The sequence below is a fragment of the Schistocerca cancellata genome, chromosome 5 (genome assembly GCF_023864275.1).
Source record: "Schistocerca cancellata isolate TAMUIC-IGC-003103 chromosome 5, iqSchCanc2.1, whole genome shotgun sequence".
Classification (NCBI taxonomy): domain Eukaryota; kingdom Metazoa; phylum Arthropoda; class Insecta; order Orthoptera; family Acrididae; genus Schistocerca; species Schistocerca cancellata.
In genome coordinates, this window is record NC_064630.1 from 239,702,640 (window position 1) to 239,728,420 (window position 25,781).

Below are 25,781 nucleotides of genomic sequence, written 5' to 3' on the forward strand. Positions count from 1 at the left end.
CGTAAAATGCGTTTTAGACAGGTACGTGCCGAGTAAAACTGTGAGGGACGGGAAAAACCCACCGTGGTACAACAACAAAGTTAGGAAACTACTGCGAAAGCAAAGAGAGCTTCACTCCAAGTTTAAACGCAGCCAAAACCTCTCAGACAAACACAAGCTAAACGATGTCAAAGTTGGCGTAAGGATTTCTATGCGTGAAGCGTTCAGTGAATTCGAAAGTAAAATTATATGTACTGACTTGACAGAAAATCCTAGGAAGTTCTGGTCTTACGTTAAATCAGTAAGTGGCTCGAAACAGCATATCCAGGCACTCCGGGATGATGAAGGCATTGAAACAGAGGATGACACGCGTAAAGCTGAAATACTAAACACCTTTTTCCAAAGCTGTTTCACAGAGGAAGACCGCACTTCAGTTCCTTCTCTAAATCCTCGCACAAACGAAAAAATGGCTGACATCGAAATAAGTGTCCAAGGAATAGAAAAGCAACTGGAATCACTCAACAGAGGAAAGTCCACTGGACCTGACGGGATACCAATTCGGTTCCACACAGAGTACGCGAAAGAACTTGCCCCCCTTCTAACAGCCGTGTACCGCAAGTTTCTAGATGGACGGAAGGTTCCAAATGATTGGAAAAGAGCACAGGTAGTCCCAGTCTTCAAGGGTCGTCGAGCAGATGCGTAAAACTATAGACCTATATCTCTGACGTCGATCTGTTGTATAATTTTAGAACATGTTTTTTGCTCGCGTGTCATGTCGTGTTTGGAAATCCAGAATCTACTCTGTAGGAATCAACATGGATTCCGGAAACAGCGATCGTGTGAGATCCAACTCGCTTTATTTGGTCATGAGACCCAGAAAATATTAGATACAGGCTCCCAGGTAGATACTATTTTCCTTGACTTCCGGAAGGCGTTCGATACAGTTCCGCACTGTCGCCTGATAAACAAAGTAAGAGCCTACGGAATATCAGACCAGCTGTGTGGCTGGATTGAAGAGTTTTTAGCAAACAGAACACATCATGTTGTTCTCAATGGAGAGACGTCTACAGATGTTAAAGTAACCTCTGGCGTGCCACAGGGGAGTGTTATGGGACTATTGCTTTTCACAATATATATAAATGACCTAGTAGACAGTGTCGGAAGTTCCATGCGGCTTTTCGCGGATGATGCTGTAGTATACAGAGAAGTTGCAGCATTAGAAAATTGTAGCGAAATGCAGGAAGATCTGCAGCCGATAGGCACTTGGTGCAGGGAGTGCCAACTGTCCCTTAACATAGACAAATGTAATGTATTGCGAATACATAGAAAGAAGGGTCCTTTATTGTATGATTATATGATAGAGGAACAAACACTGGTAGCAGTTACTTCTGTAAATTATCTGGGAGTATGCGTGCGGAACGATTTGAAGTGGAATGATCATATAAAATTAATTGTTGGTAAGGCGGGTACCAGGTTGAGATTCATTGGGAGAGTCCTTAGAAAATATAGTCCATCAACTAAGGAGGTGGCTTACAAAACACTCGTTCAACCTATACTTGAGTATTGCTCATCAGTGTGGGAACCGTACCAGATTGGGTTGACAGAGGAGATAGAGAAGATCCAAAGAAGAGCGGCGCGTTTCGTCACAGGGTTATTTGGTAACCGTGATAGCGTTACGGAGATGTTTAGCAAACTCAAGTGGCAGACTCTGCAAGAGAGGCGCTCTGCATCGCGGTGTAGCTTGCTGTCCAGGTTTCGAGAGGGTGCGTTTCTGGATGACGTACCGAATATATTGCTTCCCCCTACTTATACCTCCCGAGGAGATCACGAATGTAAAATTAGAGAGATTCGAGCGCGCACGGAGGCTTTCAGACAGTCGTTCTTCCCGCGAACCATACGCGACTGGAACGGAAAAGGTAGGTAATGACAGTGGCACGTAAAGTGCCCTCCGCCACACACCGTTGGGTGGCTTGCGGAGTAAAAATGTAAATGTAGATGTAGACAAGTACTATCAATAGTGAAAGACATCCTGCAAGAAAAACTACACAATGATCAGCAAGAAGATTGGTTTGGGCAGTTTCTTTGTAAGTTTTATTGTTTATTCTCGAAGATAAATGTCAAATCAACACTCTTGTTCACTGGAGTTGACGGTTGTTCTTCGTTATCTTCCTAGTCGTCATCCTGACAGGCTAATACTTCAGCATCGGTTAGAACATTTTTGACACCGATATCATCGTCAATGTGAACAAAAACCTCAAACGTTAACTCGCTACAACTGGATAGAAGATCTTTCCGTGAGTCTGGCGAGACTGAACTCGTTGATTCTCGTTACTCTGTTGGCTGCTGCACGTCCTCTCTTTGCATTGCAAACTCACGCCTTTCAGTCATGGTTACAGGCCGTCAAAATTGCTATGTTCACCTTCTCACCTGTCTCAGAGCTACCCAGCACAACTAAAACAATTAACCAGCGGTAGAGAGTTTTAAGACTTTGTGTTGTGCCCTGGTCCAATGGTCGCAAGGTTGATGTCGTTTTGCGTGGGAAAGACTAACTTTCTTCCTACAGTGAGTGTTTTCAGATTCTGGGATCCGTCCATGTTGCAGGCTAGGACAGTGTTGCTCAGTCTTCCTCCGTCACACTTGCCGAAAATCCTTCAAACCACAGATACTGAGCTAAAGACCTGGCTATTTTCCTCCAATATCAAAGCACTCTCGGAACGTTCTGACCTCTACGCCCATGTATCCACTTGACAAAGCACCCTTCAAGACAGGGAAATCCGCCCTGACGTGACGTTCTAACACCTGTGCCTGGGACACTTCCGGTGAAATCATCCTTATTTTTTTAAAATCATCGACAGTATAAATGGTTAAACAGCATACTGGTGAGGAACGTCGTTTGTCGAAAGTCCGCTCTCCATAGCTTCAGTAAAAAGCTTGTTCCTCATAGCACTCACAATGTTTAAAAGTGTCGAGAAATTAGGCCCGTGTTCAACACAGTATGAAAGCAGACTGCAGACTGGATGGAACGTAGGTGACAGAAAAAAACTATGGATGGTCCGAGACTGTACTAGGAATCATAAAGGTAGGGGGACTTCAATATAAATTACAGAAATAGATAACTTCAAATAACAGAGAGTGTGAGAGCCCGACTTCAAATTAAAAAGTATTGGCGAGATATCCTCGCCAATACACCTTTAAATTACTTAGAGGGCCAAAACACTTCGATTTTTTCCAATTTATCGAGTATTCTTTAAGGGGCTGAGTTTCAAATTATTGAGTGTCAAAAGTATTGAGCGTCGACTATATATAAGGTGTACTTAAATTGAAATCGAACATCCGTCATACGGCACCATTGAATGGTTCCATTCAAAAGTAATCGCCACACTGTTTCCAACTTCTGGCCGAGACTGCGTCCCTAGATTGAAACATGGCGAAGGTTCGGTTATCATTTGGGTAGCCATACCGTGGTATCCTATTGGCAACGTGATGCCTCTGCAGGGTCGATTTACTGCTAACGATTTCGTTGACTGATCAGGTCTGTCCCAGAGTACAGTGTTTGTTCCCCAAAGGTGATGCCGTGTTCCAGGATGACAGGGCCCCTGTCTACACAGCTCACATCGGCCAGGACTGGTTTTGTGATTACAACGATTAGCTGTCCCATCTCTCCTTGGCACCACAGTCACCAGACCTCAATATTACCAAACTTTTGTGATCTACTTTGGAAAGGAGAGTGCGTAAATGCTCTACACTTCCATCGCCGTTACCTTAATTTGCCACTATATTACAGGAAGAATGGCATCAGAATCCATTGAAATCCCTACAGGACCAATATTTATCCATTCCGACTGTAAGCTGTTTTGAAGGACACCCGTTTTCCTGTACCGTATTTCGAACGGTAATATGATGTGCTTTTGGTGTTTCCATTTTTGTCCATTTCCTGTATCTCTTCTGCTGCAAGCTCTTTCCTTTCCATATTTTGAGAGATCATAGTATGTTCCAAAGCAAGATAAAAATTTTCAATAAACATAGACCCTAAAATACATACCTGAAGGGCTTTGAGCCCTTGGTCAACTTCGCTGTTGTTTGAACATGTCCCTTCTAATGAACAAGTTCAAAAATGGTTCAAATGGCTTTAAGCACTATGGGACTTAACACCTGAGGTCATCAGTCCCCTAGACTTAGAACTACCTAAACCTCCACACACATCCATGCCCGAGGCAGGATTCGAACCTGCGACTGTAGCAGCAGCGCGGTTCCGGATCAAAAATGGATCAAATAGCTCTGAGCACTATGGAACTTAACATCTGAGGTCATCAGTTGATCCGGAACTACTTAAACCTAACTAAACTAAGAACGACACACACATCCGTGACCGAAGCAGGATTCGAACCTGCGACCATAGCAGTCGCGCGGTTCCGGACTCAAGCACCTATAACCGCTCGGCCACCACGACCGGCTCGCGGTTACGGACTGAAGCGCATAGAGCCGCCCGGCCACAGCGGCCGGCTAATGAACAAGTGCTCGTAAGCCTTAAGGTACGCATTTTAAAGCCCAACTTTACTGGGCATTTTATTCATGTCCATGCTACACCTCACAAGATGGAATCGACTGAGAGAGCTACTGCTCAACGTGTACCTCATACGAGATCCAGTTTCAACGGAAACCGTCGGTTGGTTACTCGTTACGAACGAAATTATTTTTAAAGCGGAATTTTGCGTGCCCGTTGGATTGAGCGGTCCCTAATTAGTCTAGCTTGATATTGTGTTTAGCCATATCTGCTAGCGGGAACGGTAAAAGACGAAGAATAACCAGTACTTCAGCAGCGCATGAGTAGTACTGCTGCATGGCGGTAGCACTCGGTACAGGGCAAGCTAAGGACCACAGCTGGAGTACTCTTTACACTTCGTGTTTTACAGCCACTGTTAATAAACATAGATAAAACGAATTTGGGACCGTTCTGTCGAATGGGCTCATAAACTTCTACTTTAAAAACTTTTTTTTGTGCAATGGGAAACAAACCGACGCTGTACGTTGATGCTAGGATGACTCTAGCTATATGTTACAATAACCAAATTGCAAATATGTACCGAAAAATCAGAGAAAATGTGCTTCATGAATTTCAGCAGTGACACCTGATCACCTGACATACACACACACACACACACACACACATATATATATATATATATATATATATATATACGGAAAAAAGAACACATTGACACCGGTGTGTCAGACCCACCATACTTGCTCCGGACACTGCGAGAGGGCTGTACAAGCAATGATCACACGCACGGCACAGCGGACACACCAGCAACCGTGGTGTTGGCCGTCGAATGGCGCTAGCTGCGCAGCATTTGTGCACCGCCGCCGTCAGTGTCAGCCAGTTTGCCGTGGCATACGGAGCTCCATCGCAGTCTTTAACACTGGTAGCATGCCGCGACAGCGTGGACGTGAACCGTATGTGCAGTTGACGGACTTTGAGCGAGGGCGTATAGTGGGCATGCGGGAGGCCGGGTGGACGTACCGCCGAATTGCTCAACACGTGGGGCGTGAGGTCTCCACAGTACATCGATGTTGTCGCCAGTGGTCGGCGGAAGGTGCACGTGCCCGTCGACCTGGGACCGGACCGCAGCGACGCACGGATGCACGCCAAGACCGTAGGATCCTACGCAGTGCCGTAGGGGACCGCACCGCCACTTCCCAGCAAATTAGGGACACTTGCTCCTGGGGTATCGCGAGGACCATTCGCAACCGTCTCCATGAAGCTGGGCTACGGTCCCGCACACCGTTAGGCCGTCTTCCGCTCACGCCCCAACATCGTGCAGCTCGCCTCCAGTGGTGTCGCGACAGGCGTGAATGGAGGGACGAATGGAGACGTGTCGTCTTCAGCGATGAGAGTCGCTTCTGCCTTGGTGCCAATGATGGTCGTATGCGTGTTTGGCGCCGTGCAAATGAGCGCCACAATCAGGACTGCATACGACCGAGGCACACAGGGCCAACACCCGGCATCATGGTGTGGGGAGCGATCTCCTACACTGGCCGTACACCACTGGTGATCGTCGAGGGGACACTGAATAGTGCACGGTACATCCAAACCGTCATCGAACCCATCGTTCTACCATTCCTAGACCGGCAAGGGAACTTGCTGTTCCAACAGGACAATGCTCGTCCGCATGTATCCCGTGCCACCCAACGTGCTCTAGAAGGTGTAAGTCAACTACCCTGGCCAGCAGGATCTCCGGATCTGTCCCCCATTGAGCATGTTTGGGACTGGATGAAGCGTCGTCTCACGCGGTCTGCACGTCCAGCACGAACGCCGGTCCAACTGAGGCGCCAGGTGGAAATGGCATGGCAAGCCGTTTCACAGGACTACATCCAGCATCTCTACGATCGTCTCCATGGGAGAATAGCAGCCTGCATTGCTGCAAAAGGTGGATATACACTGTACTAGTGCCGACATTGTGCATGCTCTGTTGCCTGTGTCTATGTGCCTGTGGTTCTGTCAGTGTGATCATGTGATGTATCTGACCCCAGGAATGTGTCAATAAAGTTTCCCCTTCCTGGGACAATGAATTCACGGTGTTCTTATTTCAATTTCCAGGAGTGTGTATATATATATATATATATATATATATATATATATATATATATATATATATATATATTATATATATATATATCGGTCAAAAAATGTATCTACTGTTTAAAAGTACATAACTTGCAAGCTAATTGACGCAGTTGTCTCATTTTTAGTGAACGTGTAGCTTAAAGTCCAACTTAAAGATATCACTGTAGGTGTTCGAAATGGTCACCATTAACATCCGCACACAAACGAGGCCGCCGAACTGCAGCACGAACTACCGACTGCAACGTGTTCAGTTGGATATTTGCACACGAATGTACGATGGATTCTCGAAGTTCATCCAATCTGCGTGGCTTTAGTCGATAAACGACTTTAGTGTTCCCCACAGGTAAAAGTCCAGACGAGTTAGGTCTATGGAACGTGGTGGATACTCCACAGCACCTGTACGGCCTATCCATATTCCTGATAGATTTTCGTCGAGATACGCCCTAACACGATTTTGGTAGTGGGCTGGAGCACCATCTTGTTGAAAGTAAACTCTTCCGTCTCCGTACAAGTCTCGGATGGCAGGTAAAATGGATGTCTGAAGCTTCTGAAGGTACACCTCACCGGTAACTGTGCAGTCAAAGAATGGCCCAATCAAGCCCTGGTAAGACAACCCACACCACACATTTACTCCTGGCAAATTAAGGGCTTTGTCTACATTTTCGGCGTCCCAGTAGAAGCAATTGTGGCTATTTACTGTACCATTGAGTTTGAGCTGTGCCTCATAAGACCACACAATCATCTCTGCAAGCTGTTCATCGCTGCGCACCATGTCAGTAAACCACTCGCAGTGCTCGATTCTACGTTCTGGGTCGTCCTCGTTCATTGCGCGTAGCAATCGTGGGATGTAGCTCTTTCACTTTTCTGTCTTCAAAATTCTCTGAACACTTGAGCGACTCACTCCAGTTTCACGGGCACATTGTCTCACAGACTTTTGTGGTGAGCGAGTGAATTGTGACACACGACGGGAGTTAGCTGGACTTGTTACTGTTACAGGTCGTCCAGATCGTTGTTTGTGTACATCATTAACACAGCTTCGGCTTCAAATTTGTCTCAAATGCGACGAATTGTTAAACGTGTCGGTGGCTCTGTTTGATACTCATTTCGCCATTGCCGTTGAACCTCATTAATCTTTTCGTACTTAAAATACCACCTCAAAACTGACTTCCTTTCATCGAATGTAAGCCTTGTGCCAGCCATGTTTACTCCAGTAACTAGGTGCAACTGAAAACAAAACACTGAATATCTGGCAACTGTCATCTGACAAAACAGTCCGCAGCTGGTGGTCGTGCGGTAGCGTTCTCGCTTCCCGCGCCCGGGTTCCCGGGTTCGATTCCCGGCGGTGTCAGTGATTTTCTCTGCCTCGCGATGACTGGGTGTTGTGTGATGTCCTTAGGTTAGTTAGGTTCAAGTAGTTCTAAGTTCTAGTGGACTGATGACCATAGATGTTAAGTCCCATAGTGTTCACAGCCATTTGAACCATTTTTGAACTGACAAAACAAAAGAACGCAATACAACGCTTGTGTAGAGATTGCCGGAACTACAAACTATTACACTACCAAAGATGGGACAACTCTGTCAGTTAGTTTGCCAGTTATGGACTTTTAAACAGTGGATAAATTTTTTGGACGAAATGTGTGTGTGTGTGTGTGTGTGTGTGTGTGTGTGTGTGTGTGTGTGTCTCACAGTTACGTAATTCAAGTAGAATGTGTAAATGAGGTACGCCGTTTCCTAAGAATGGAAACCAGCATATTTTTTTACGCCTGACAATGATAATGTATATGATGTTATGATTAAATACAGTTTTATTATTTTTTGTTATTAGCTCAAACAAAATATCTTCTTAACATGTAACGAGTTGAAGAGAAAATCAAAATCATGTTCGAAAAGTCTTCCAAATAATAAACAAAATATTTACTCACAATCATTATCATACAAAATTTTAACGGAAATCAGCGGTTTCGGCGGGCAGTGGTCATCTTCAAATATACAGAAAAGTAGCTCTTCGTTCGTGAAAACAGGAAACAGTGTTAACTAAACAGAAATTTCGTACACTCTGCTTATTAAGTGAAGCAGTTTGTCGATAAATGTGTAGCATTCATAATTTAATCGTTCCGCACTTCTGTCTTTTTACGAGTGGAGAACGGTTGTTGTTGATGAACCTGTTTGGTATAGAGAATTGTCTAGTAGATGTTTTATTTGCATCTATGCTGATCGGTAAAGTAATTTTTGTAACTAGAACTACTTTTTCCACTTACAGGTGAAACGGCAAAAAAAGATTCTATTGAAGTAGTTCAGGCGATCAGGGACTACTACGGAGACATAGTGAAAGTGGATGGTTTTCCTGGAAAACCGACAGTGGTGATGTTGTTCAATGCAGATGATATCGAGAAAGTGAGTATACAGATTACACTTATCATAGCTGTCACAATTAAATGATTCTGCTTTTTTCCCAAAGTCAAGTATCTTTCAAACTTAATTCGTACTGTCAGTCAGCTGGTCTTCGTTAAAAATATCTCATATAAATATAAAGCTACTACTTTTTAAAGCTACGCGAAGTGTATCTCACCGCCTGGGGTTTGAAATATTCCGTTTCGAAAGTTAAGCGAGTCATTATGGCATCAGTCTTAGAAAGGTTTATGGGCTATCTTTTGAAACTTACCACGGATTAAAACTGTGTACTGCACTTTGACCCAAACCCAATCTTTCCTCTAGCAATGATGTTAGAATTTCACCTATCAGGACATGTATTCCATGCTGCTCTCAAGGCTCCAGTCAATATATACATCAATAATAGGCACATCACTTCACAGAGGGTACTACTGGAGCATCATTTCCCCTCTTCCTCTTCAATTCGTGAATGTAGTATGGGAGGAACTACTGTTGATAACCTCCCATACGAGCTCTAGTTTATCTGATTTTTCAGTCGTGGTAATTTCATGAGATGTGTGTACCACAGAAAACTTTGAAACCATCAGGAAAACTATCGTATCCTTTAGGGAAGGACGGGTAATATACAGTATTACTGAAATCAAAACTGAACAACGTGATAAGAAGAACACGAGAGACGTGGTCGGACTGAAAAGAAAGTAAGGGAGGCATTAGACAGTCTTGGGTAGTTAAGCCATGTATCCTGGCTCCTAGCTCTGATCCCAACAGCTTCTCTGATCAGTCAGGAGACAAGTTTTCCCTAAAGGTGGAGCAAACAGCGAAGGTAATTGTCAAAAGTAAGCTCAAAGCAATAGACATCAATGAATTAAAAGATAGGCAAAGTGAATCCACAGGACACGCAGTACTCTAACATAAAATTGTGATGACCAATTTCAGAAGTAACTTAGATCTCTGGGTGGGGATTGCTCCCTTTGGGCATATCCGGAGGACGAAGAGACGAAGAATAAAGCTTCAATTCTAAGCATCGGAACATCTAAAGCTATGTGGAAACTGGAGAATCTAAAAGGAGTGACACATAGGGAAATTTGATATAGGTTTCTGATTGGATGAGGGAAGGACCATACATTCTCCTTTTTTTAATAAATCGGTCTACATCATTTAATGAAGTTCCATTAGAAGCTCTGAGAAGCCGTAGATCAGCGAATGTTGTATCAGATGTTCGTACTGGAATAAGTAGTAAGTTAGGTAATAGGGTGGGTTACTAACAAGGAATACAGTAACGAAACTATTCTTGTGAGGATTGAAACTAAGGCAATGGAAAAGACCATTGTAGATGCTTATATGTCCAGATGATGAGAAAATAGAGAAAATACATGTGGAAATAGAAAAATTGATAAAATATGTCGTTATAGAGAAAGAAGTGCAAATCTGACAGTCCCAGGAGATTGGGACGCTATTGTAGTGGAGATAATGCAAGATAAGTGACTTATTGAGCATTGTACATCAGGAACCAGGTAGTACTGATAGAAAATATCCAAGGAAGAGCTGCGCGCTTCGTCACGGGATCGTTTAGTCGGCACGAGAGCGTTACTGAGATGCTCAACGAACTTCATACGTAACCGTTATAAGAGGGGCCATGTGTATCACGGAAAGGTTTAGTATTGAAATTTCGAGGGAGAACTTTCCGAGATGAGTCGGACAACATATTAATTCCTCTCACAAACATCTCTCCTAATTACCACGACGAGAAAATTCGAAAAATTAGATCCAATACAGAGGCTTACCGACGACCATTCTTCGCAAGCGCCATTCGTGATTGGAGCTAGGTACAGGGATCATTTAGTGGTATCAGAGCTACCCTTCGTGACACACAATCAGGCGGCTTGCAGAGTGTGCTGTAGAAGTAGATGGAATTTTACTAGAAAATATGCTCTACGGGGAAGGAAGTAACAGGGTGGGAGACTTCCAGCGTTCTGAATTGGTTCCAACTGATTGCAGCGAATGCTCTCTTCTAAAGAGAAGAAGAGATACTATGGACTCACTAGTAGGGGAAAAATGTGGCAGAATGGGGTTCTTAATTTTCAACAGTCATGTTGACGTACAAAAACTTGTAAGTCGTTATTAAATTGGTTCAGACCTTTTCAGAATAGTATTATTTTTATATTATCACACAATATCAATGCTTAATTATACAACTTTGCATTTCTATTGAGAAAATTATGAAACGGCAATGTGCTTTGTGTTGCTAGATAGGTTGGTCAAAAATATGGAATAATATTTCACATACAATATTAGCCATAAATGAAAATCTAACAGTTTACATATATTTCACATATAAAAACGTATTTACAAGTGGCTTATAAAATATTTTTTAAGATTAAGATTTTAAGATTTTATACTTCACATAAAACCTCGTCCTCACCACTCTCGAGCCCCCCCCCCCCCCCCCCCCCGTCACCCCTTCCTCACGGATTGTGAGCCTACGTGAATCATACGCAACATTTTATCAAACCCTCTTCAGAGCAGTCAAGACAATAAGACATTCATTGGCTTCCTCTAATTTACCGCTGTTATTGAATGAAGACAGCTCATGAAGTTTTGATGATCTTTGGGAGCATGTCTTCTCTTACTACGTATTTTTAATGCAGTTTTTTCTTGCTTCGGACTTTTCATGGTATCCTTGGACTAATTGAAGTCACCCTTTTGCAGACTTATGTTCGTTTGGTTTGGATCTCTTTCCCGTTTTTTCATCCTCTGCGTTATTAGCTCCACCTCAAAAGGAGAAGAGGTCAAAATAAGTGTTTTGCCTTTTTTCTTTGACACTATTTTGGTTTTCTGTCTTATTTTGGGGGTCGTTAATTGGCTCGTGGACTGGAAATGTGGAGGTTAAATTCTGGAGATATCGATATTCGTCAAGGAAACATGTTCGATGAGTGTGTTGTAGCCTGTGATAGAACCTCCAATCTTGCTGTGCTAGACGAATATGGCGGCCCTGTTTACCTTTTTTTGGTAGTTCGCACCTCAGGTTCAATGGCTGCCGATGGTATGAAATAATCAGCTCTAAAGACGCTCCTGCTAATAAATAAGTTTCCAGATTTTCGAAAGCTATTAACAACAAGTGACATCATTGAATACTGCAAATATGCACCGTCAAACAAGTCCTCAGTTTGGAATAATGTGTTCGCTTTTCCAGGACTGATCTCAGCCATTTAAGGAATTCATCCTCATAATACTTCCTAAAAGGTTTCATGTAGGCTAACCCCAACGGCTGGAGCCTGTGAGAGATGTGTGGTGACTAACAGAGAAGTATAAGCCCATTATCCCTTGCTACACCTATTAGTTCCTAACTCTTTGTGTGAATTAAATCTCTGTCTAGAGTGAACAGAACTGAATTTCATTTATTCACCCGGGCTGACGATGCGAAATGTTTGGACCATTCTAAAACTAGCTCTTTTGTCATCCACCCCGTTTCGTGAACTACTGATACTGCACAAGGTGGAGGCGAGTCTGGAACTTCTGTCTTATCAGTTCCCTTGGGAAAATTAACATTGCGTGGACGTACACGCCACATGCAGTGAAGCATATCTCCACTGTCACAGTGCCATCTCCATCAGCCCAGGTGACAGTCTGCACCAGAAAAAGAGTCCCTGAGTGGTCTTTAGGGTTTACTGATATTCCAGGCGCATGGTTATTAAATATTTTATCCCTAATAAGATTGCACTCATCGATAACACTACCCAGCAAGTCAAAAATTTGTCAAATGTTAGTTTATTAAATCCAATAGCTCGAGCTACCGAAGTAGCTTCTGGCTTTTGTAAGCTCAGCGTTTGATGCCGCCTGAAACGTTCTAATCATCTTTTTCTATCGTTGTCAGATGAATGAAACAAATTGTTAGTATTAGCCAGTTCGTAGTCTAAACGTCGAAATTTATTAATTCTCAGTACAAAAAGTTCAGTTCCATTTTAGACAAATATATGACTAATTGAACTTCTTGTTGCAAAGTAAAAGCACAATTATATCGGCCAATTCCTTTTTAACATGATAGTCTTTTTTTTCAAGTTTTTGCTTCACATGTCGCTCTAATACGATTTGCGGGATGTTCAACCGAGTTGTCGTATCAGTATAGCCCATTCTTCCAGTTATTACAGCGACTACAGGATCTTGCATGGATATAATGAATTAACTTTGGTTCGATAAGATAAAAATGAGGAACATTTGACGTACGTTTTACTACAGTACATGTGTAACCGTTTTGCCACCAAGTGAATCACGCGGAATTGAACTTGGCGATTCATTAACAGTAACGTTCAAAAGTCGCGATTTATTTTCACTAAACAAAGAGACCTAGCCAACACATTGCATTTATAGCCGCCTTTGACAAACCGTATAAATCGTATCCCAATACACGATGTGAAATCCGAAAAGTCCTGCTACAAATGTGGCTGTTCACTACAAGCCTAAAATCAAAGCAACTCATTTTTCTTTCTTTTTTGCGAGTACTCAGTCTTGTAATGATTTTGATGTGGCCGGCTACGAATTCTTCTCCTATGCCACCCTCTTCCTCTCAGAGTAGCATTTGCGGTATTCGTAAATATATTTTTGTCAATTTTTTCCAAGTTTTTCTCTCCTCGCCGTATCTGCAGAGAACTTCTTCAATCTTTATTTTATCATTCAACCAAATTTTCAACATCCTTCTACAGAACCACACCTCAAAGGCCTCGATTATTTTCTTTTCCTGTGTCTGAGGGTAGAGTTCCCCTGTTGGATAGTGCTGGGAGAGGAAATGTTTAACACTGAAATTAGGTTGGCTTTTGTTGGAGGGATTGTTGACACTCCCTCATCACTTTCTGGGAATTCCTTAACTTCAACATGGGCTCACCATCCTTCTTCAGGTCCCTTCCTAATAACACTAAAATTCCAGCAGAAGAAAGAATATCCACAGACAACCTGAAAATAGTTCCTGACCTAGTCATCCTCCTTGCAGACAAAGGTTCCACCATTGCCATAATGAATCACAGTCATTATCTGACAGAAGGTCTCCACCAACTACCTGACCTCTCCAACTACAAGCTCAGCCATAGTGATCCCATCACAGAAGATCAACATAATCTCCAATGCATTAAAAATCCCGAGGTCATTTCCAGACCACCTCCCTCAACACGTTATCACCACCTTGCACACTCACCTTCTACATGCTCTCCAAAATCCACACCTTCTACATGCTCTCCAAAATCCACAAATCCCACTGAAAGAATTTCCACTCTTGTTGACCAACACCTCCAAAAAATTATCTGAAAACCAGCCTCCTAAACCTTAGATACTAACGCCTTTCTCCACCATCCCAGGCTCTTAATCACCTGGAACCTTACTCATTACTGTTGATGGAACCTCCCTATACCCAAAATCCCTCATGCCAATGGACTTGCTGCAATCGAACATTATCTCTGTCAACATCTTTTAGATTCCAAACCCACCACTCATTTACTATAACGTCTTTTAAATTCGAAACCAAACACTCATTCCTTATATAACCTACCAATCCTGGCTTACAACTATTTTTTCTTTGAAGAGAAGATACACAAAGAAATCTGTGGCACAGTAGTGGGTGCCCACATGCCACCATCCATGCCAGTCTGTTTATGGATCATCCAGAGGAAACGTTCTTAGCCTCCCCAATTCCCAAATTTTTGTGTGGTTTGGGTTGATTGATTGATGAAGTCTTCATTATCTGGACTCTGGGTCAGTCTCATCTTCTCTCCCATCTGCTTCACATGGTCCTCCTCTACCATATACGCTGCTCTCCAGGACTTGACCTCCACCTGATTTGTGGCTCCATATATGCCTCCAACCACTTTAATCCTATTTATCAACAGCACCTGCATTTCGACAGCTGCTATCCCTCCCATCCAAAAAATGCCTTCGAAACAACTTAGCCATGGAGAGATAATGTATCTGCTGTAAAACGAATTTCCTTGTCAAATATTCCGAAGGTCTCAAAGGCCTTCACAGACCTAGTCCAGAAACGTGTTTAAAGTGAGATATAGCCATACCTGGCAAGCCCTCCCACTAACGCCAAGAATTCAAGAATTAGCTACAAATGTGTGCCCCTTGCGTCACCAAATATCACCCTGGACTGGAACAACTATGCTTTCTGCACTGTTAAGGCTTTTTCTCTCATTGTGCCTTGAAATGAGGGACACCTTATCAAAGATCTTTTCAATGTCTCCTAAAATGATGTTCCACCATCCACCCAATAATACACTCCTGGAAATTGAAATAAGGACACAGTGAATTCATTGTCCCAGGAAGGGGAAACTTTATTGACACATTCCTGGGGTCAGATACATCACATGATCACACTGACAGAACCACAGGCACATAGACACAGGCAACAGAGCATGCACAATGTCGGCACTAGTACAGTGTATATCCACCTTTCGCAGCAATGCAGGCTGTTATTCTCCCATGGAGACGATCGTAGAGATGCTGGATGTAGTCCTGTGGAACGGCTTGCCATGCCATTTCCACCTGGCGCCTCAGTTGGACCGGCGTTCGTGCTGGACGTGCAGACCGCGTGAGACGACGCTTCATCCAGTCCCAAACATGCTCAATGGGGGACAGATCCGGAGATCTTGCTGGCCAGGGTAGTTGACTTACACCTTCTAGAGCACGTTGGGTGGCACGGGATACATGCGGACGTGCATTGTCCTGTTGGAACAGCAAGTTCCCTAGCCGGTCTAGGAATGGTAGAACGATGGGTTCGATGACGGTTTGGATGTACCGTGCACTATTCAGTGTCCCCTCGACGATCACCAGTGGTGTACGGCCAGTGTAGGAGATCGCTCCCCACACCATGATGCCGGATGTTGGCCCTGTGTGCCTCGGTCGTATGCAGTCCTGATTGTGGCGCTCACCTGCACGGCGCCAAACACGCATACGACCATCACTGGCACCAAGGCAGAAGCGACTCTCATCGCTGAAGACGACACGTCTCCATTCGTCCCTCCATTCACGCCTGTCGCGACACCACTGGAGGCGGGCTGCACGATGTTGGGGCGTGAGCGGAAGACGGCCTAACGGTGTGCGGGACCGTAGCCCAGCTTCATGGAGACGGTTGCGAATGGTCCGCGCCGATACCCCAGGAGCAACAGTGTCCCTAATTTGCTGGGAAGTGGCGGTGCGGTCCCCTACGGCACTGCGTAGTATCCTACGGTCTTGGCGTGCATCCGTGCGTCGCTGCGGTCCGGTCCCAGGTCGACGGGCACGTGCACCTTCCGCCGACCACTGGCGACAACATCGATGTACTGTGGAGACCTCACGCCCCACGTGTTGAGCAATTCGGCGGTACGTCCACCCGGCCTCCCGCATGCCCACTATACGCCCTCGCTCAAAGTCCGTCAACTGCACATACGGTTCACGTCCACGATCTCACGGCATGCTACCAGTGTTAAATGCCACGGCAAACTGGCTGACACTGACGGCGGCGGTGCACAAATGCTGCGCAGCTAGCGCCATTCGACGGCCAACACCACGGTTCCTGGTGTGTCCGCTGTGCCGTGCGTGTGATCATTGCTTGTACAGCCCTCTCGCAGTGTCCGGAGCAAGTATGGTGGGTCTGACACACCGGTGTCAATGTGTTCTTTTTTCCATTTCCAGGAGTGTACAACATCTTATTTCATCAGCATAGGTTAAGTTTAACAGTAAGATTCCCATCATTCTCTCGGTATTGCTGTTGCCTTATCAGTAGCGGACATTACGAAGAGAGAGAGGGAGAGAGAGAGAGAGAGAGAGAGAGAGAGGAGAGAGAAAAGGGGGGGGGGGATGTTCACTGAGATGTGTAAATCAGAGGATGAAGTTTACTGAGTATGATGAATGTAATGAGGCATTTGTGTATATATTACGTGTGCCTTTTTGTTGCTGTTATCACACATACGAGATGAAATCTAGTGACGAAGCATTGCAGTAGATGGGGCATACAGGGTGTTCCACTAGATGTGTTTGCCTGCTGTAAGTTACGAAGTAATAGGCGACGGAAATATTTATTGCGGTAGGTCAGCATAAGAAACGTTACACTCTCTGTGGAGCTAGGAACATAGTTTATTGTGTTATTGTCCAAAGAGTTACAACAAAAAGATGCAATTTTTTAAATGCAAATATAATTGTTTCTATCATGCACTGGAATCAGTAACACCAGCTGTTTATACATCAATTTAAATTACATTCCTATCACTCTTAGTTTCGAAGGTACAACTCTTCAAAGTCTCAGGGGCAGATACCACACACGCTGCGCATAACGCAATGTGCCTTCTAAATGTGGTGCGGCCGAGTTATAACGTCACCGGTGTCACGGAGCGAGAAGCTTCCTCGATGCGCTGTTAGATTGCCTACTGTCGCCGTACACGGCCGTATGCCCGACAGTTCGAGCCACACAAACAAACGGGGCTCAATATACCACAGTTACTAACAACGAATGAAGATTTATTTATTTAATCGTATGGCTATGGCCCCCGGTCGGGCAGGCCGTTCGCCGGGTGCCGGTCGTTCAATTTGACACCAATTCGGCGACCTGCAGTCGATGAGGATGATAGGATGATGACGAGGACAGCTCAATACCCAGTCCCTGGGCGGAGAAAATTCCCCGACCCAGCAGGGAATCGAACTCGGGCCCAGAGGACTGACAATCCGTCACGCTGACCATTCAGCTATCGGGGGCCGGACATCGGATGAAGATGGCATACACGAACAACGAGTACGTTAACACGTTGCTGATGCTCGGCGAGTCCCGACACGATGCCACTGAAGCAGCCATGGCGTACGCCGTGAGATATTCTAGGCGAAGAGCTCCGGCAGCCATTACGTTCTTACGTGCCGAAAGACGACTGGGAAACAGGCAGCTGGGTAATGCGCCGCAGTAACAGACCAAGAACTGCCAGAAGTAAGGAGACGGAGGTGTTTGTTTTAGTTGCAGTACACCACGATCCTCATGAAAGCTTACGAGCCGTTGCTGCAGTCGCTGGTGTCAGTCTCACATCTGTGTGGCGTACAGTACACGGCCACAGGTTTCACCCGTACCGCCTATCACTGACACAGGAGCTACATGGGAACAATTTCCGCGCGAGAGTTACATTCTGTGAATGGTTCATGCGTAATTTCACTGTGGAGTCTTTACAAGGTGTTATGTTCTCTGATGAGATTAAGGTGCAGCGAATCGCCATAAGATGCATACTGGGCCACAGACAATCCTCGGAGGATACGACTCGTCGATCGTCAACGTAGGTGGTCTATTAATGTATGGTGTGGAATCCTTGGGGATGAAATCATCAGCCCACACTGCTTCCCTGGTACACTTACAGATGAGTTATATCGCGCGTTTATAGTCGACAGTCTGTCTACACGCGAGAGTCCACTTCGGTCACCCATTCCATTCCGCACGTGCTGTTGAGGAAGAACTAAAGAACAAGTTTGCAGGAAGGTGGTAGGGGGCGCCATGGTCCTCATTCATGGCCCGCGAGGTCGCCCGAGTTAACACCATTAGATTTCTTTTTTGTGGGGATATCTAAAGGATCGCGTTTATGTCACTGAGCCCACATCCCCGGATGATCTAAAACAGGGGTCTCCAAACTACGGTTTCGGCCCGCGAGGGCCGGCAAACCGGCCCGCGTTAGCTCGTCGGACATGCCTGGTATCCGGCCCGCCAAATATTTGAGGTGGTGCCTATACTGCCAACAATTGAGTTTCGAGGCCTATCATGACCATTACACCGCGACATTGTCGGAGCTCTATCTTTACAAAGCGGAAGGTCATGGTTAAATTTGTGGCTATCCACAATAAACAGACAGATCATTCTCCGTGCGATAGTTAAAAAAACGGTTAACAGGCTAGTTTGGCGAAAACATTTTAAGTAAGAAAATTCTTTCCATTTTATTCTACTCACTAGTCTGGTGCAAGTCTTTCAAATGAACGCCACTTCCGCGACTAGCCTTAGTAATCAATCATTATGGAAGATGCTTCTTAAGCGAGGTTTCACTTTCTTTACGTATTTAGATTTTCAGATTTTCCTTGTCTCTTCGAATTCAAACTTTGAATTGTGCCACACCTACTAGTATAGCGCATAAAACACTAAAAAAACTCGTGAGACACTCGCAACATAGACATAACCACGCAACAGAACTATCAAATATATGCTCTGGCTCCGCTGCTCGCTACAAGACTACATAACTAATCTTATTGTTCTGCTGCTTGAAATAACAATGCGTTGACATACTCTACCTCTGTTACGTCTTGTAGTAATAGTGTTGCTAACAACGATTTTGAGATTTCGTTAACTTTGCAGGGCGCTTTCGTGAAGAATGTGCAGTGACATACTTTTTTGTCGGTGAAATTCGCCAGAATAAAATATGCCAGACATTCGGTCAGGTACGTCCACCAATAAAAATTATGTAATTAAATAAAACTCGTAGTTCGTTTCAGTGCAAGCTATTCCCACAATCTTAGATTGTTGCGATTTCATCTTTCCTTTACCCTTACATTACGGTGATCATGGAGTGCTAGGGTTCTTTAATCCTACTAGGTAGATCTTGTCCCTTATGACTTCGTGGAGGAATCAATGTGGCCCGTAGACTAAAACGTTTGGAGACCCCTGATCTAAAACGGCGCACCGAGGACGCATGTTGCTCCGTGACACCGACGATGTTACATTTCGTCCGCAGATCCTTTAAAAGGGGCATTGCATTGTGTATTGAGGAACATGGACACACATTTGATCATCTCATTTAAATCAACTACCGCCAGAGCATCCATCACCCATCACACAGCCATGTATTATGTACAGCGTGTGGTATCTGCCGCTGAAACTTTGATGGGTTGTGGCTCCCAAATTAAAAGTGATAGGAATGTAATTAAAATAGATGTATACACAGTTGGTGCTACTGATTCCAGTGCATCATAGAAACAACAATTGTTCCATTTAAAAAATTGAATCTTCTTGCTGTAACTCGTTGGATAATAACACAATAAACTATTTTCATAGCTCCACAGACAGTGTAATGTTTCTTATGGTGACCTACCGCAATAAATATTTACGTCGCCTATTACTTCGTAACTTACAGAGGCAAACACATTTAGTGAAACACCCTGTATATGGAACTATTACACATAAATGTTTGAAACTGTGCATATTGGTATCAACTTGTCCACCAAAACTGTGTCAACTTGTTTCGCTGAAAGGGTATCAATTTCCCTTTGAAACTATATCAGTTTGCCCCAAAATTATAAGGAGACCATGTGTTACAAACAAGGTCAAAAATTCTGGGGAATTCCCTCTCCGTTGCTGATTAAGTGTGAAGACTCGGATATACTCGGATAGCCGGCCGGAGTGGCCGAGCGGTTCTAGGCGCTACCGTCTGGAACCGCGCGACCGCTACGGTCGCAGGTTCGAATCCTGCCTCGGGCATGGATGTGTGTGATGTCCTCAGGTTAGTTAGGTTTAAGTAGTTCTGAGTTCTAGGGAACTGATGAGCGCAGCAGTTAAGTCCCATAGTGCTCAGAGCCATTTGAACCTTTTGATATACTCGGATATATTGAGAATTATTAGGCTGACTAATCAGGGGGGCTGGGACAGAATTCCCTGAAACAATAACCAGTTGTACAAAAAGTGACCATGCATTTCACATAAAGTAAGAAATCTCAGATTCTGGGTGTTCCTGCGGAATCAGAGTGAGACAGGGAAGGCAGTCCATGGAATTTCTCAACTTGTGTGAAATACAGGTTTCTGGAAACAGATTACAGTTACGCGAAATTTCCTCCCTACCTTCCTGCTGATCAACTGAACAGTTTTGAATGCTTCCTAGTAGTTCCGAATCTTCCTGCTGAATCAGCGAGTGGTGTAGCATGCGAAAAGCATGTCCGGTTGTGGGGCAACCGGTTATAGTTTTGGGAGAAGTTATACTGTCTCAGGGGCAAGATGATCAGTTTCCCACAGCATTCAAAAATTGTGTACAATATTTCTACAGCTGCCTCATCTACTAGTACACACACTTTCCCCACGTGTGTCTCACCTCCATCATTATAATCCGTAAATTTCTTTTCTCTAAGAAATAAACTATAGTAAATCTTAACTCTCTCTCTCTCTCTCTCTCTCTCTCTCTCTCTCTCTCTCTCTCTCTCTCTCTCTCTCTGCAATGCTTACTTTAACGAAGCAACAGTGTTGTAATATATTAAGGAGGGAATTGAAGGAATATTTTTTCCCCTTTAGGTGACACCTTAGCAAGTAGCTGCCTCCTCAGTTGCACTAAATTTCCTCTCTCTAACTCGCTCTAATGCTCAATTTAAGGAGGCAACAACATTATAACATATTACAAAGGAAATGAAATGAATGCAGTTTTATCCTTTAGCTGACACCTCCCTAAGTAGCCGAAAACCTCAGTAGCTGACAATCCCAGTTGCAGACATCATCTCTCTGATTTACACACCACAGTAATATTACTCTCTCGAACTTCCTCTCATGCTCACTTTAATGAGGCAACAGTATCATATTCTACAGTAAATGAAACGAATATAGTTTTTCGCTGTAGTTGACCTCACTCGGTAGGTGACATCCCTACACACCCAGCAGCTGAGACCTCCAGTAGCTGAAGTTTTCCCGCTGGTTGACACACGATGTAGCTGACATCTCCCCAGTAGCTAAAATCATCTCAGTGATTTATACATGACACTAAAATTCATATCTGTAATGTTTATTTCAACGACGGAAGAACATTAGAACATAGTGCAGAAGGGAGTGAAACGAATACAGTTTTCCCTTCTAACTGACACCTCCACCAGTAGCTGACACCCCAACAGGTCATCTCTCTGATTTATATCCACAGTATAATTCCTCTCTCTATAACGCTTACTGTAAGGAGCGAACAACATAATATATTTCAGAGGGAATGAAAGGAACATAGTTTTCTCCTGTAGTTGACATCCCTACAAGTCCAGCAGCTGTCACCCCAATAGCTGATGTCTCGCCAGTGGCTGACACCTGCAGTATTTGACGGTTCCCCGGCAGCTGATATATCTCTGATTTAGCTTGGACGTCCACTGGAGCGGTATTTGTCTGACTTAGAGGTTGTCCAAGAGATTGTACAACTACAACTGACTAGTGAACCTCGTCCATTGTAGGCGAGAAACAGTAGACACACGGCTGGCAACCAAAAGGCGTGAGGCATGTGAGTCCAAGACTCATCTGGTGACACCATTCGTACCGTCAAAACTTCGCCCGCTGCGAAATGCTTTCAACAGGCGTCTTTCTAAGAATAATGACAATGGAAATTGATGCAAACAGGTGATTAAATTGATGAGTCTGATAATCTTGACATTGTACTCGAATATATATGCTGGCTACACAACATCACAGTTCACACGAAGGGGTGAGACAAGTATCTGCATTCATTTTTCATCTAACACAATCGACATAAACTTCTCTCGGCGGGAGTTGTTGTGTCAGTGCAGCGTAAACCATGCGAGATAAATTTGTGACATTATTTCGCTCAGGGGAAGTGTATGGGTGAAAGTAGTTTGAGTACTTTAGAAAGAGTGTCCAGAATTTTTTAAACAGCCTTACTGAATGGAGTGCTTCCAGCCTGTCTTTGATGTACAAAGAAAGCAGATAATTAAATAGAAAAATATATAACAAAATATGCTTTTTCCAAGATCGGCACTTTTCCTGTCACCAAGCCACACTAACATGGATGACAGACGTAGGAAAGATCGGTTTATAGAAATGTGGAGTATTTTGGTTTCTTCTCAATACTGTTTTTAAATACAGTTTCTAGAATTTTCTAAACAGTCTTTTTGACTGTACGTTGTTCATCACGTATCACATATTCAATATATGAAGACACAGTATTATATTTTTGCTACATCATGTTTAGTGTTTTCTTTTAACTTCCACACTCATGTCCTCTGCAACTTCCAACCATAGTTTCCTCTGTAGGCCGCAGTGGTGATATCTCTTACCTTGCTGTTCGAAGGGTGGCGTGTTCTCATTCACAAAACGTCTAACCTTCTTTTCGACCATCGTTGCTAGTTAAGTGCGCAACTTACCCGCACACAAGTGACAACAGCCACTCGCCTGCAACAGCTACATCCGATCAATTCCTTTTCGCTACGATCTGACCGTCAGAAGTAGACGCGTTCCTACTCCGCTTTATATATCTTGTCATTAATTGGCCGCGTGCGGTCGTACACGCCCGTCCAACTAATCGGACGAATACGGTTCCAGTGGACGCTTAACCTTATATGCACAGTAAAATTCCTCTCTCCACCTCTCTGTAATGCCGACTTTAATGAGGCAACAACTTTATGATGTACCTAAGATGAATGAAAGGAATTCAGTTTTCCCCGCTAGTTGAAACCAATGGCTAGCTGACGTTGCAGCATCTCACACCAGCAGTGGCTGAAATGTCCCCAATGGTTGACACACCCATGAGTTAACATCTCCCCAGTAACTGGCACCACTTCTGTTTTATGCACAACACTAAAGTTCCTCTCCCACTGCAATCCTTCCTTTAATGTGTCAACATCAACAATACATTACTGAGGGATTGAAAAGAATACAGTCTTCCCCCACCAGCTGACACCTCCCCTCATAACTGGCACGTGACAGGCCACGCGACTTTCAGCCTTATTGCATTCGTTTTATTGTTTCACCAGTACTAATCCGGTTTTTTTCTAGCCACACCTCGTAGAAGCACTGAACGATTAAAAGGATTAACTAACTTAAGTAACACCATATACCAGTAAATAGATTTGAAGTTTACAGTGTTTAGAACGACACCTCTCTGGACTGAATGTAGCTTAAGAATCACTAACTGAACTACAGGAGCTTAGCGTTTTTTTCTGGCTTCATGTTAAAACATTTTAAATGTTACGTGCCTAGCACGACCATAGAATACTCATTTTAAAGACACAAAAAACTTATTTAAATATGCATATCAGTATAGAAGGGGCAGAACTCGGGTACTGCTCAGCCAGAAAGTAAAGCAGTGCAGTCACAACATGGCATCGTTACCAACAGAAAAATATCTGCCAACAACTTGGTATTTCGGAGCACAAAACGTACAACGGCGAAACCGCTACAAAGGACACCATCTGTAATAGCAGCATGAAAGTTGGAGATACTGCGTCATGCCACAGGACGGGACACAGCCGCACGCAAGCCTAACCGCCCACGGACAGCAACGGCTTCCATGGCTGACGCTGACAACCCCAGTTCCGCTACGCCAACGTGGCCTCACCACACCGACCGACTCAGCAGTGTTACTCCCTCCAATGTTTCTGAAAACCAACCTCCTAGCCCTTCTTAGCCCGCTCCTTTTAAGCACCGCGTGGCCATTCACACCACAGTAAAGCACGCTAAGGCGAAGAGCCAACATACAACTGACGACAAACAGACGGCGCCACGGCTCACTAGTGGGTACAGTATACGGAATGAGAGTAAACTGAAGAAACACGATAGTAATGAGACGTAGCACAAATGAGAATAGCGAGAAACTTAACATCAAAATCGGTGATCACATAATAGATGAAGTTAAGAAATTTTTCTTCCTTGGAAGCAAAATAACACATGACAGATGAAGTGAGGAGGAAATAAAAGACAGACTAGCACAGGCAAAAAGGACATTCCTCACCGAGAGACGTCTTCTAGTATCAAATGTAGGCATTAACGTGAGGAATAAATTTCTGATAATGTATATTTGAAGCACAGCGTTGTATGGTACTGAATTATAGATTGTAGGAAAAGTGGAACAGAGGAGAATCGAAGCATCTGAAATGTAGTGCTACACAAGGATCTTGAAATTTTTTTGGATAGATAAGACAATAAACGAGGAGAATCTTCGAAGGATCGGCGAAGACAACGATGTATGGGATGCACTGTCAAGATAAAGGGGTATGTTAAGACATCAGAGAATAACTTCCATGGAACTAGTGGGAGCTGTAGAGAGTAAAATCCGTAGAAGACGGAGACTGGAAAACAAACAACAGGTAAGTGAATCCATACGTTGGAAGTGCTACTCTAAGATGAATCGGTTAACACAGAAGAGGAACTCGTGGGGGACACATAAACTAGGCAGGTGACTCATGACTCAAAAGCGAATTAAGTTATTATGTTGTTGTTGTTGTAGTCTTCAGTCCAGAGACTGGTTTGATGCAGCTCTCCATGCTACTCTATCCTGTGCAAGCTTCTTCATCTCCCAGTACCTACATCCTTCTGAATCTGTTTAGTGTATTCATCTCTTGGTCTCTCTCTACGATTTTTACCCTCCACGCTGCCCTGCAATACTAAATTGGTGATTCCTTGATGCCTCAGAGTATTCCCTAACAACCGATCCCTTCTTCTAGTCAAGTTGTGCCACTAATTTCTCTTCTCTCCAATTCTATTCAATACCTCCTCATTAGTTATGTGTTCTACCCATCTAATCTTCAGCATTCTTCTGTACCACTAAATTTCGAAAGCTTCTACTCTCTTCTTGTCTAAACTATTTATCGTCCACGTTTCACTTCCGTACATGCCTACACTCCACACAAATACTTTCAGAAACGGCTTCCTGACGCTAAAACCTATACCCGATGTTAACAAATTTCTCCTCTTCAGAAACGCTTTCCCTGCCATTGCCAGTCTACATTTTATATCCTCTCTACTTCGACCATCATCAGTTATTTTGCCCCCAAAATAGCAAAACTCATTTACTAATTTCTCATTTCCTAATCTAATTCCCGCAGCATCACCCGATTTAATTCG

General features: G+C 44.0%; 1 protein-coding gene across 1 annotated transcript in view; it reads left to right on the forward strand.

Moving 5' to 3' along the window:
- LOC126187449 (probable cytochrome P450 301a1, mitochondrial) overlaps positions 1–25,781 on the forward strand; it is a 196,356-nt gene that overhangs the window by 35,417 nt on the left and 135,158 nt on the right. Inside the window, exon 3 of the mRNA XM_049928534.1 lies at positions 8,868–9,001. Coding sequence (XP_049784491.1) covers positions 8,868–9,001 — 134 coding nt within the window. The remainder of the gene's footprint in view (positions 1–8,867; positions 9,002–25,781) is intronic.